The 13,826-nt window shown below is 39.9% G+C and overlaps 1 protein-coding gene across 3 annotated transcripts in view; it reads right to left on the bottom strand.

Annotated features, from left to right (window-relative positions):
* Positions 1-261: 261 nt before the first annotated feature.
* nlk2 (nemo-like kinase, type 2) overlaps positions 262-13,826 on the bottom strand; it is a 144,706-nt gene continuing 131,141 nt past the window's right edge. The window contains exons 8-12 of one of the 3 annotated variants that reach the window (XM_078422167.1): positions 8,835-8,921; positions 7,396-7,594; positions 4,461-4,554; positions 2,029-2,079; positions 262-539 (exon numbers count right to left, since the gene is read on the bottom strand). In XM_078422167.1, coding sequence (XP_078278293.1) covers positions 503-539; positions 2,029-2,079; positions 4,461-4,554; positions 7,396-7,594; positions 8,835-8,921 — 468 coding nt within the window. In that variant the 3' untranslated portion in view covers positions 262-502. Of the gene's footprint in view, positions 2,080-4,460; positions 4,555-7,395; positions 7,595-8,834; positions 8,922-13,826 lie in introns of all 3 variants that reach the window. The other 2 variants (XM_078422169.1, XM_078422168.1) reach the window with 2 other exon arrangements.

Below are 13,826 nucleotides of genomic sequence, written 5' to 3'. Positions count from 1 at the left end.
ATTTAGTCCGAGGATAGATAGCTCATTTTCTATTTGGAGTTAAATTTTGATTTATGATTAACTGGTTGTAATCCATAACCATCAGTTCAATCTGAGGAAGAAAATTCAGCATCATTTTACCATTCATTCCTCTCAAAGGGTTCTGTAAAGGTGCAGTAGTGGTTTTAAAGTCCGTTCACCGAAAGGGCATATGAAAATCTGGAGTGCATATGAATGAAGCAACACTGTCATTACAGAAGACAACCAAACTTAAGGGAAAATCTTTTACTCAAATATGCATGTGTGAGAATTAACGTTTAATTACAATCATAGGGAGAAATTATAAGTTGAGGTCTTGTGTTTGAATATACAGTAGTACAAATGGACTAATACCACAGATTTTTTTTAAATATCACATTTAATGAATTTCCACCACTGTACTTCAAATCTACATTGTACAAAGTGACCGGCAAACGTGTCACATAGGATGATGAACTTCAGGAGAAGTCTTGAAACGGGTTTCTCAGCAGGCTCTCAGTATTTTTTTTTGCCCCCGTTTACTGAAAACAGAATTCAATACAAGCCTTAGTTTATTGTTAAAGCTTTGGGGACTTTAAAACTTTTTCAAAAAAATTCATAAGATCCCCTCGTTGTTCCTAATTGTAAATAGATGCAATTTCCAGCACAAAGATTTTGCCACAGCAAGCCATTTTAAGTTAAAATTTCAAAAGAAACAAAACATTAGGGACCTATTTTGAAATCTGTGTACACCTTTGCTCTGGGTCACTCACAGCAAGAGTCCAATGCTAAATACAGATATGAACTACAGTTATTTAACAGTCAAGTATTGATGACCGAGCCTGGGGTCATATTCTCAGCTTTGAACACAATTGTGTATTTAAGACAATCCATAAAGGTTCCTTCGTACGTGTGAAAAAAATTGTTTTCCTTAAATATAAAAGCTGGAAGGGACATTCAAGTTTTAAATCCCCACGCTGAATTGTTTTTTAAAAAAACGTGGAGGTAAACAAACCAAGTTGTACACTCCTGGAGGTAGAGCCTTCAATTTCTGTTCATATATACATATACACAGGATAGTTCAGTGTTCCAGTAGATAAGGAATTGTCAGAAAAGGATATTTAAACTCTGCACTACTGTGATGTTTCAGATCAACACTTCCACAATTCTGCCTAAAGTCACAAGACACAATTAACATAATCGCCTATGTGCTGCCGTTTTTTCCTGTTACACTGTCCAGTACAGAAAATAACTTTTACAGAATATTTCACAGACCTAAAATGTGCAAGCTAATTCCTCTATACAGTATTGTCAAGACTTGGAAAATCTACCCAACACTGGATTTATGTACACAAGTGATGTGGGATGATGCATGCTCAAGGTTTAACTGTGGAAATAAATCAAAACGGTTCAAAAGAATGGTTAAATATAATTAAGGGACTGGGGAACATAAGTTACGTTTGCTAGTGATAAACCCACACTCACTCCATCTCTTTCTAATCACAATGTATTACGACAACAGCAAACCACTGTCAGCTCTGAGAAGCTATAGAATTGATCAACTTCATGATTGGTCAGCACAGACTTTGCTTTCTCAACCAGCCTCGGTAAAAAGTGTCTTCAGGAATAGATGGGAACAGCACTGATTCCTTAAGAGATCCTGTACATGCCTCCTCCTTGTCCCACTTCAATGTCAAGACTAGTTCAGTTAGTGCAGCTTTTGTTAATCCCCCCTCCCCCCCCACCCAAAGCCAAAAAGCGAAGACTGCACAAAGTTCCATAAATACATACAAACTGTGCAGCTCCTGCCAAAGCTGCTTTATTTTAAAGCACAACCACCAATTTTATCCCTAAAAAATACAAGTCCAGCATATTCCTAAAAGTATATTCTTTACAATTATCAGTGGTTTATTTTAATTTTTAAAAATTTTATAAGTAAAATTACACACTTGTCCCGACATAAATGGTACTGCAAATTTAGACTCCAGTGAGAACCTAAAATATTTGTCATCAGTAGTATCTTCCACTTACTCCCATACCAGTGGAGATGGGGGCATCTCAGAAGGCTGAGCTACGGTGGAGCTGTTAAAGGAGAAACAAAAAGAGAATAAGTCTATAAACTTTAAATGTATTCAAATTCAACTCACATTGCTCTACTGGACATTCAAAGGAATGATTGGTGTGAAATATCTCACACCACACTGTAATCAATTTCACATGTCGAGAAAATTAACAAATTTAGTATGTCTTTTATTTTTAAGTTTATTTTGTTTAGAGAAACAGGCGCCCCATTTAAGTGACAGGTGTCAAATTAATAACACAACCCACTCCAAAACATTACACCTGACTTGAATAATGAAAATCACAATAATTATAAAGCATGCATCATTTGATCATATCTCAGATGTATTGCTGAACACTTAATAGATGAAACAAGATCATAGTAAGTACCAAAATAGTGCATGAAATATTCTGGGGAATAAACAAATTAAAATAGAACTGAAATGTGTCAATAATTTTGCTGAATCTTCCAAGGGTAAGAGTAACAACTGGTATTTTGGTCCCATCAATCTCACAACTTCATAAGCACGCACAAATGTACCACCATATTGTTTTTCTTTTTAAGTTAATTCTATGCTTTGGGTGATAATTACAATATCTTCTGCATTCTAAAGTAAATACTTCAATCCTACAAGATTTGACATTTACTTAACATAGGAAACACATTTCAAAATAAATCCATCCCCTACATACGCAAGCACTCCAGGCTTACCTGCCTCTCACATGGAATAATGCCAGCAGAATTAGTCAAAAATAAAAGGCTCTATCCCCAGGTGGTGCTGAAATCAAATGTGCAGTGCACAACTGGCTTCATCTTTGTCGATTGTGCTGGTTTCTTGCTCTTAATCTATACTCATACCCAACTAAGAATGTTTGTTTGTGAAGACAGGGCAAGGAAAGGCCAGAGTTTGAATGGGATGCCTTCCATTGGCAAAAAGACTACCAATATTCATTCTCAAACCTTTAATATAAGCATTGGTCACAGAAGAGGCATCAGAAAATGCACATGCAACCATTTTTCATCTTGAAGATAAATATGAAGATGAGGGCGGCACGGTAGCGCAGCGGTAGAGTTGCTGCTTTACAGCGAATGCAGCGCCGGAGACTCAGGTTCGATCCTGACTACGGGTGCTGTACTGTAAGGAGTTTGTACGTTCTCCCCGTGACCTGCGTGGGTTTTCTCCGAGATCTTCGGTTTCCTCCCACACTCCAAAGACGTACGGGTATGTAGGTTAATTTGACTGGGTAAATGTAAAAAATTGTCCCTAGTGTGTGTAGGATAGTGTTGATGTGCGGGGATCGCTGGGCGGCGCGGACTTGGTGGGCCGAGAAGGCCTGTTTCCGCGCTGTATATATATGATATGACATGATATTCCCTTCCAATGTCCACATAGAAACAGATCTGAATATATATCTTAAACATATGGGTGAAATGCATTGAATTATATTTGAAATGTGTCATCTACAATGTCACAATCATTGTTTCACTACAGAAACATGAAAATGACCTTGTAAATAGAATAATTTAGCTTTCTAAAATAAATTAAATAACAAAAGTCCAATTACCTTTATCAGTGGGTCTAGAACGTGATATAGCTGTGTGTTTTGTTTGGCAACTTTATATATATATAACATATATATATATAACATATATATATATAACAACTACAGCATGGAAACAGGCCTGTCCGGCCCTACCAGTCCACGCCGACCATTCTCCCTGACCTAGTCTCATCTACCTGCACTCAGACCATAACCCTCCAATCCCCTCCTATCCATATACCTATCCAATTTACTCTTAAATAATAAAATCGAGCCAGCCTCCACCACTTCCACCGGAAGCCCATTCCATACAGCCACAACCCTCTGAGTAAAGAAGTTCCCCCTCATGTTACCCCTAAACCTTTGTCCCTCAATTCTGAAGCTATGTCCCCTTGTTGGAATCTTCCCCACTCTCAAAGGGAAAAGCCTACCCACGTCAACTCTGTCCGTCCCTCTCAAAATTTAAAAAACCTCTATCAAGTCCCCCCTCAACCTTCTACGCTCCAAAGAATAAAGACCAAAAGACCAAAGATTGTCCAAAGATTATCCATAATTAGTTGAAATGAAAATGTTTCTTTATGAAAGTTTATTTTTAGTGTCAATTAATTATTTAATTTCAGAAGTTTTGTTATTTAAATACGTCATCCAACAAAGTTTTGTAACATTCAATAGTAACTTTGATTAAATAGCTTATTTTTAGCAAACACATTTTATGTCTCTAATCAAATAGAATTCCATACCTATTCTTAATCTATCTAGAGGTTTCTGCCCTTTCACTATTATTTCACACTAAAATTAAAAGTACTGTTTTTAAACGTCATACAATCCAAAATGGTCTGACAGTGCCGATGATTAAATACCTGATAAAGCTTTTAAACGCAGCAGATTGTGGGTTGATACATAGTGGAACCCGGTTTCCCTTCTGCTGTTCCAGAATGAATTGATGAATGAGCTCTGCAGGACAGGAAATGAATGGTATTTAATCAAAACGATACAACTTCTTGCCTTGCAGTCATTGTCAAATTGAGCTGTCATTATTTTACAATTTTCAATGTGAGACTTCTTCTGGGCCAGAGGAAATCAGTTGAGGATGCAGCTGATTGACCGGTACATTTTCTTGTGCAAGTAAAATCCCGCAATCTTAAATTTTGAACAGCACTGGAACATCACCATACACAATAAAGGTTTACGACTGCCATATTTTCATTCAACATATGTATCAAATGTTTTAGTGTAAAGAATGCACAGTGTGCTCTATTGAGAGTAGAGAAAATCAAAAAAAGAACAAGTTCCAAACCATTGACGAAGGGCAGCTCGAAAGGCAGCGAAGGCACAGCGGTAGAGTGGCTGCCTTACAGCGCCAGAGAACCGGGTTCAATCCCAGCTACGGGTGCTTGTCGTTCTCCCCGTGACCTGCGTGGGTTTTCTCCGAGAACTTCGGTTTCCTCCCACACTCCAAAGACAAATAGGTTTGAAGGCTAATTGGCTTGGTGTAAATGTAAAAATTGTCCTTAGTGTAGAATAGTGTTAATGTGTGAGATTGCTGGTTGGTGTGGACCTGGTGGGCTGAAGGGCATGTTTCTGTAAACTATCTGTAAATCTGTAAACTAAATGGATGGCAGTGATGGCAGAGCTTTTTTTCAAAATTGATTTTTTTGAAAGAAGATAAGGGGTAGCTGAGTGAACTGGGGATAGACAGATAATTATTACCATTATGGAAATGGAAGGAACATGCCAGAGTCAGAGAGTTTGGGAAGCTTCAGAATGCAGAATGGTGCAGATGTACAGATGCAGCAAAGTCACAGTGATTTGATAAAAAGGATAATGATTTTCAAAATTTCAGCAGGATTGGGAACCCGATCTGCCAGGATAGAGATGATGGATGTGTAAATCTTGAGTAGATAGCACAATGTGATAGTAGAAATGTGGTGTTTGTCCATGGAGAACAGGAGACAAGGAAGGACAATGGAGTGCTAAAAAAATCAAATAATCTTGGTAAAGGAGAAACTAAAGTAGTAGCAGAAGTGGGAAGTGTTAAAGAGGTGGAGGTGTGATTTTTTTAGATTTTTTAAGATTTTTTTTTAGATTTAGAGATACAGCGCAGAAACAGGCCCTTCGGCCCACCGGGTCCGCGCCGCCCAGCGATCCTCACACACTAACACTATCCTACACACACTAGGGACAATTTTTTTTTTTACATTTGCCCAGCCAATTAACCTACATACCTATACGTCTTTGGAGTGTGGGAGGAAACCGAAGATCTCGGAGAAAACCCACGCAGGTCACGGGGCGAACGTACAAACTCCATGCAGACAGCACCTGTAGTCAGGATCGAACCTGAGTCTCCGGCGCTGCATTCGCTGTAAGGCAGCAACTCTAACGCTGCGCCACCGTGCCGCCCAAAGATTAAATGAATGGTCAGTTTTAAAGTCAGTTCGTTTAAATAAGATTTGATTTTTATGATCCAAACTAAGTGGTGGGAGAGGGAAAAAAAAGTTAGCAAAGGAGCACAATTTTGGTGATCAAAAGGAAGAGTTCTGCTCTTCCTAATGTTCAGCTAAATACATTTGATTGTTTTGACTTCATGTTTGGACTTAGATTAAGAAAATGTAAGGTATGTACAAAATAGTTTTTCCCATACCTCCCAGTGACAGATTTTGACAGATAACGTAAGTGCCTCAGCCCAAGATTTGCATGGTGCAATGATATTAAAAGAAAACTTACGATAAAAAACAATGCTGATTGTCCAATGCTAATAGCCAACAGTGAATAATTTCCTTTTATAATTAAGGTTTACAATTATTTAATCTGAACCTTGGCCAAAGTATCCTGCATGTCCTTGACTACCTGGGTCTCTCTGTTCGTTTACATATTCAGTGCCTTAGGATATCCTTGCCTTGTTTACTCTCCAACAGCCTGACAATTGGTGATCACCAGTACTCTCAAAATATTTGCAGTAGGAATTATTTGGATTGAAGTAGAAACACCCGACGCTGAATATGGCAAAGCTCGTGATGCATTGGCCCAGAGTTTGCCAGTAAATAGAGGAAGTTTAAATGGAATCAAGTAAGGGACTTCAGCACTTGTACAATTAAATGCAGTAGTACTGAACGTACTTAGCAATAGTTGGAGAGTCTGGCTGTGGAGCTCAATCTTGCTGAGATTCCCCACCATCTATTCCAGGGAAATGGCTCTCGCATTTTGTGCTAATCCATGACCCCAATGATTTCAATGGGATCGCAGTGCTGTGGGGAAGGGTTTGATGCCCCTTTTTGTCAATCATTTCCGTTTAATATTTCAGATGTGTGATTTTAGCTTGTTTTTGTTTTTCTTAATTATTTTTTTAATGAAATTGTTTTTATAGAAGGCAGGCCAGAGCTACTCTGAAAGTTTTAACAACCCGGTGTTTTGTGGGCAGAGCTACCAAGGTGCATGGTTGGACCAAGGCCAAGCTGCTGGAGTCTGGGACAGTAAAACAGACTATCTGCATTTGCTTCAAGTGTGTAGGAAGGAACTGCAGATGCTGGCAGAGTCTGAAGAAGGGTCTCGACCCAAAACGCCACGTATTCCTTTTCTCCAGAGATGCTGTCTGACCTGCTGAGTTACTCCAGCTTTTTATATCCATCTTTGCACCAAGTGGCCCTGTGGTGGACCAATGCAGGCACCTTTCCAAGTAAAAGTAACTTATTATTTGAGGAGGCATCACTTAACTTAACATGGTAAAACAAAAAAGTTTACCAGCTTGTCGTCTCAGTGCAACAGTGCAACAAGAGCTGTACTCAAAGTTCTACTGACCTTTAACCTGCCGAACAGATGTCAGATTCTTTTCAAAACTGTCATCAAATTTGGGGTTGGTGATCGGCTCAAAGTCATTGGTGTAAACACGCCCCGTAGAGGTGGTATAACAGCATTTGCACATACAAGTATGGTACCGAAGCCTTCCTTCATCCAAATATGGATGTGCCAGGGCATCCTTTGCAGAGATTCTTTTTGACTGCAGTGAAAAGGAGCAAAAAAAAACTTAAGCACAAATCGCTGACTCGAGAGCTGACATTTCGACTGTACAAAACAAAGCAAATAATGACCATACAAAACCAAACAAATAACCCCCCCCCATCACCAGTATCAACCCCTTACCTGCCACCAGCATCAACCCCTTACTTGTCCTGCCCCTTCTCTCTTCCAACTTTCGCTTCCACCCACCGCAGTCTGAAGAGGGCTCTGACCTGAAATGTCACCTATCCATGTTCTCCAGAGATGCTGCATGACCCATTGAGTAACTCCAACACTGCTTTTTTCCCCCCTCAGTTCAGGTTAAATCTACTCTACCATTATAGAGTTGCTTGGTCTAATCCATAATTTCCTTTCCATTTTTTTTTAACATAGTGCAAATGGGACCGAACATTAATAGGCTTAGTAAAACAAAATTACTTAAGTCATAGAGTGATACAGCGTGGAAACAGGTCTTTCGGCCCAACTTGCCCACACCGGCCAACATGCCCCAGCTACACTAGTTCCACCTACCTGCGTTTGGTTCATATCCTTCCAAACCTGTCCTATCATGTACCTGTCTAACTGCTTCTTAAAAGTTGGGATAGTCCCAGCCTCAACTACCTCCTCTGGCAGCTTGTTCCATACACCATTTGTGTGAAAAAGTTACCCCTCAGATTCCTATTAAATCTTTTTCCCTTCACCTTAAAGTTCTGTCCTCTGGTCCTCGGTTCATCTGCTCTGGGCAAGAGACTCTGTGCATCTACCCAATCTCTTCCTATCATGATTTTATACACTTCTATATCCTCATCCTCCTGCACTCCAAGGAATAGAGTCCCAGCCTACTCAAACCTCTCCCTATAGCTCAGACCCTCCAGTCCTGGCAACATCCTCTGTACCCGTTCCAGTTTGACAACATCTTTCCTCATATGGTACCCAAAACTGAACACAATACTCTATATGTGGCCTCACCAACTCCTTACACAACTGCAACATGATCTCCCAACTTCTATACCGACATGAAATGCGATACCTGCAGAAATCATAGATCGTACATCCTCAACATTATTCCCATTAATTTTAATATAAGATTGAAAGAAGCTATGGAACAACAATACCCATGTTTAGTACCCGCGCATAATTCAACAGTTATTGTGGATGTTGTCTGACAGGCATTAAGTTGGGAGTGATGCAAGGTATTGGAGAAGTGTTTTTCATACTGGAAAATAAGTGCACATACTTACAGGATCAAAGACTAGCATCCTGCAGAGGAGATGGACAGCTTCATGGGTAGCCTGGCTGGACAGCGTGTATAGGACAGGAAGTGATGGCTGTAAGAGAGAAAAAGAACCTTGAAGACTTCAGTTATTTCCAACAGCATGTGAATCAGGTCACTTTTAATGTTTGGATAAATAATACAGATAAGTGATATAAAAACAAATTACAAGGACAGTAAATTACAGGAACTTTACCAAAATATTCTTGTCTTCTTTCTAAACATTTCCCTCTTGAAAAGGTATTTAAAAGCATGTTATCTCATTGTGGCCACAAAGATAGCTATGATTTCCAGAAGAACCTAAGCAGTTTAGTGAACAGCTAATTCCTTTTGAATCATTCAATCCATTTTCACTTCTGTAACTTAAAGTACATAATACTCACTTATTTAGGATATGCTAAGCTGTGAAAGTTCATTATTCTGAAATATTTCTCCAACGATTATAGTTGTTTGAATTGCTGAATATGACTTAATTTATAATGTAAAAATCAAAGCTGAATTTTGTGGTATTAGTTATGCATTTGCAATTTAATATAATTTCAGAACCAGTCTAGAGATCAGATTTTAGTGGAAATACTTCAGTGAGTTCTTGCCTTCACGCTAAATTTAAATAAACAAGCTGTTTCAATATCATTCCAAATTGCGATATGAAAAGGCAACATATTTATCGACATATCTTTGCAGACTAAATGATTGTTGACATTTATAAAACCAACAGGTGCAAAATGCTGTAGATGCTGGAAATATGAAATAAAACAAAAGCTGGAAATGCTTAGCAGATGAAGTGGTAGCTGGAAATAGAAACAGTTGATGTTTCAGGTCAATGACCTTTCATCAGACCTGATGAAATGTCAGTAACCTTAATGTGTTCATTCTATTTTCCCCCTGACTTTTGAATATTTCCAGCTTTAAATTTTTACATTTGGCAAAGTCTCGAAATTCAAATTAGTTTTGTCATTGCTTAAAATACATTAAAGGCAAGACAATTTATTTTGAAATCATTATTCAGACAGTGACATTCATAAATACCATGCTTTTGTTACATTTGATTAAGTGGACTAATGGCAACATGGTGTAAATTTAAATATGCTAACAAATAGGGAAATTGCATACATAAATAGAATTTGTCAAGCTTAAAAAGCATCAATGCAGATTGTTGTACCCGTCAGTATTAAGTTCATTATTCCTCCAAGTGTGCTTAGCAACAGATTTTCTAAGTGCACAGGCAAGATGCTTAGCTGTAGAATACAGCAGCGTAGGATTGATGTGGATAATGAAGGTTACTTACTCATTCTCCTACATGGAGTAATTAATGGGCAAGCACAGGGGGACGCTGAGAATGAAGGGGGGACCCGGTGGGTGGCAGCAGGCCTGGCTCGCTCCAGGAGGAAATATGGACTGTTCGATCAACTTTTTGTAACTTTGACGGTGCCAAAAATGAGGAGACACTTTGTGTACTGCCTAGGTGAGGACTGCTGTATGTTTTTTTTTAAACCGGATTGTATGCAAACACAAAGAATTTCACTGTACCTAGGTATGTGTGACAATAAAATATTATTGAATCAGACCAACCTCAAGAAGCATAACTAGTGAGGTTTATGTCTGTACTTAAACTGGGATCCACTGGATAGAGAATTGGCTTCAGGGAGGAAACCGACAGTCATGGTGGAAGGATGTTTATCGTACTGGAGGCCTGTAACTAGTGGTGTGTCTCAGAGATCGATGCTGGGCCCATTGCTGTTTCTGGTCTACCAATGATTTGGATGACAATGTATACGGCATGATTCATAAGTTTTCAGATGACACTAAAGTAGGTGGGATTGTAGATAGTGAAGATGGTGGTCAAAAATTACAACAGGATCTTAATCAGCTGAGCTAGTGGGCTGAGGGATGGTTAATGGAGTTTAATATAAATAAGTGTAAGGTGTTGCATTTTGGGAAGTCAAACCAGGGCAGAACCTACAGTGAATGGCGGGGCCCTGGGAAATGTGGTAGAACAGTGGGAATCAGGAGTGCAGGTATATAGCTCCTTGAAAGCAGTCAAGCGGCTTTTAGTACATTGACCTTCAGTCAGGATGTAGAGAATAGAAGTTGGGATGTTAAGTTACAGTTGGTGAGGCCACATTAGTAGTAGTATGTTCAGTTTTGGTCACCCTGCTCTAGGAAGAATGTTGTTAAGCTGGAGAGAGTGCAGAGAAAACTTACCAGGATGTTGCCAGGCCTTAAAGGGCTGAGTTGCAGAGGAGCGTTGGGCAGGTTAGGACTAAACACCTCGGAGTGCAGGAGGATAAGGGGTGATCTTATAGTATATAAGATTGTGAAGGGAATATATAGGGTGAATGCAGTCTTTTATGCAGAGTAGGGGGAATCAAGAACTCAAAGGCATAGGTTTAAGGTGAGGGGGGAAAAATGTTTTAGGAACCCAAGGGGCAACTTTTTCCATACAGAGGGCAGCGGATACATGGAACGAGCTGCCAGACGACGTGTTTGAGGCAGATACCGCAACAACATTTAAGATATTAGCACAGATACATGGGTACGAAACGTTTAGAGGGCTGTGGGCCAAATGCAGGCAGGTGGGATCGATGCAGATGAGGCATCTCAGTTGGTTTGGGCAAGTTGGGGCAAAGGGCCTGTTTCCGTGCTGTATGGCTCTACAACTATATTATTGAACCCCGAGCAGAGGATTATTTGATATGCTATAGTTTGCTTTGGCAAGAGTAATGAATTAAAAAAGGTAATGCATCTCCACTCTTTTCAAGTAACCTGTACTATTACTTTCAACATGTCATGGGCAGTACATTCCAGGCAACAAAACATTCTGCAAATCGCTGATTCCTGAACAAGTCTCTTCTGCAATTCATCCATTTTAGACCAAGAGCTGTAGGCAATCGGAGCTTTCATAAACTTTTATCAATCATTAAGCTATTCTCAAAGACTGTTAGGAATTTAAAACATGTAGTACCACAGAGCTAAAGCAGTTATGAAAATAGTTCTAGATCATGATAGGTTTAAATATTGTGAATAGAGAGAAGGTATTCCCAGTAGTGGGCAGCAAAGTTAAGTGGACAGCGGTTTATAAAAGACATGCAGATAAAAAGGACAAATGAAAAACCTCTGTGCAATGATTTTTTTTCTTCTGGGTACTTAGCTCATAATAGTGGGAAGAAAACTTATTGGATTGTTCTACAAAGAGCAATAACCACTTGCCATAACTAATCAATGAATTCAGATGCAACGATTAACTAAATCTATATGTCCCAAGAGGGTTCTTCAAATAAGCTCCTGGAACTGGAATGCATGATTTTCCTTCCTCGTGCGCCATCTTCTTTCATCTGTAACCAGGTAACGCAGTAATTCCTTGGTTGTTAGCATTGCTATGCTGATTAAGTATGTCAGACAGAACTGTACACTTGGACAATAAAGATAGACGAAAAAAAACTGGAGTAACTCAGTGGGTCAGACAGCATCTCTGGAGAAAAGGAATAGGTGACATTTCGGGTCAAGACCCTTCTTCAGACTCGACCTGAAACGTCACCGATTCCTTTACTCCAGAGATGCTCTCCGACCCAGTGAGTTACTCCAGCTTTTTGTGTCTATCTTCAGCTTGCAGCAGCATCTGTAGTTCCTTCCTATACACTTAGACATTCTGGTTTGTTGCCTAGTATCATAAACATTTCATTTCTCAATGCTGCTTATAATCATATTTTTGCAACATACAAGGTTTCATTTGCCATACAGTCATACCAATAAAAAGCAACAGAACACACAAAATACATTAACATGAACATCCACCACAGTGACTCCTCCGCATTTCTCACTGTGACAGAAGGCGAAAAAAAGTTCAATTTCTTCCCTTCTTTGTCCTTCAGCAGTTGGGGGCCTCTAACCTTCCGTTGACAGGATGATCCAATGCCCGTAGCTGGCGATCGGGCCTTCCTCATCAAGCTCCTGCAACGGGGGGCGGGGGGGAATCTCAGATTCCCCCGTGCCGGGCGATCTATCCCGGGTCGGGCTAGTCAAACCGTGCGGCGTTGGAGCTTTCCGACCTCGGTCTCAACCCGAGACCGCGAGGTCCTCAATGTTAATGTCTGCAGGCCTCGGTTGGAGCGCCGATCCCAGGCAAGGAATCGGCTACGATGACGTGCGGGGAGGGCTCAAAGTCAGTCCTGGGCAAGGCCTCCAGCTCCACGATGTTAGGCCGCAGAGCAAGCGGAGATACGATCCGGAAAACAATCGCATCTCCGGCAAGGTAAGAGATTGATAAAAAGTTTCCCCCGACCACCCCCCCCCCCCCCACATAAAACAAACCAGAGAACATTAACACATACTTTTTTAACACACCAGAAATAACAAACAAAAAGACGAAAAGGACATACTATAGGCGAGGCTGCCATCGAAGCGCCACCCGGTGGACCCTCAAGGTAAATTATAATAGATATCATTTCAATACGTTTCCCAATCATGAAAACAGCTTCATTTAAAATGATATGGGTGTCTGCACTTTGGACTGGATTCCAGATTCTGTGGTCAGTGCCAAGCTGATGATGCTGCCACCAACTTAGAAAGCCACCCACAAAGATCAAGCAATCCCTGTGACAGGGATTGATTTGCGCCATCTCAGTGTCAGTTCCCACCAGATCTCAAAATGTCCTAACAGTGATAACACAGGCTAAATAGCCGATGATATTGAGAATTTTCACTAGACGACAAACCAGAAAGAGCAATATTTTTAATTTAACTTCAGCATTGTTACCAACTATGGAGATTGGAACATACACATATTTAATTTAGAATCCAAAAAGCTCGTTTTAGTTTTCGGAGCACAATTTATCAATCATTATTGAGAGAATAACGATCAACACATTTGAAAATACTTTATTTAGATCCAGTGAGATTGTTAAAATAATTATGGCTTGATGTACCATTATAAACATTCTTGATTAGCAAGGGTGTCAGG

This window comes from Rhinoraja longicauda, chromosome 26 (assembly GCF_053455715.1).
Source record: "Rhinoraja longicauda isolate Sanriku21f chromosome 26, sRhiLon1.1, whole genome shotgun sequence".
Lineage (NCBI taxonomy): Eukaryota > Metazoa > Chordata > Chondrichthyes > Rajiformes > Arhynchobatidae > Rhinoraja > Rhinoraja longicauda.
Note: the sequence above shows the minus strand (reverse complement) of the source record. Positions and strands in the feature narration are given on the sequence as shown.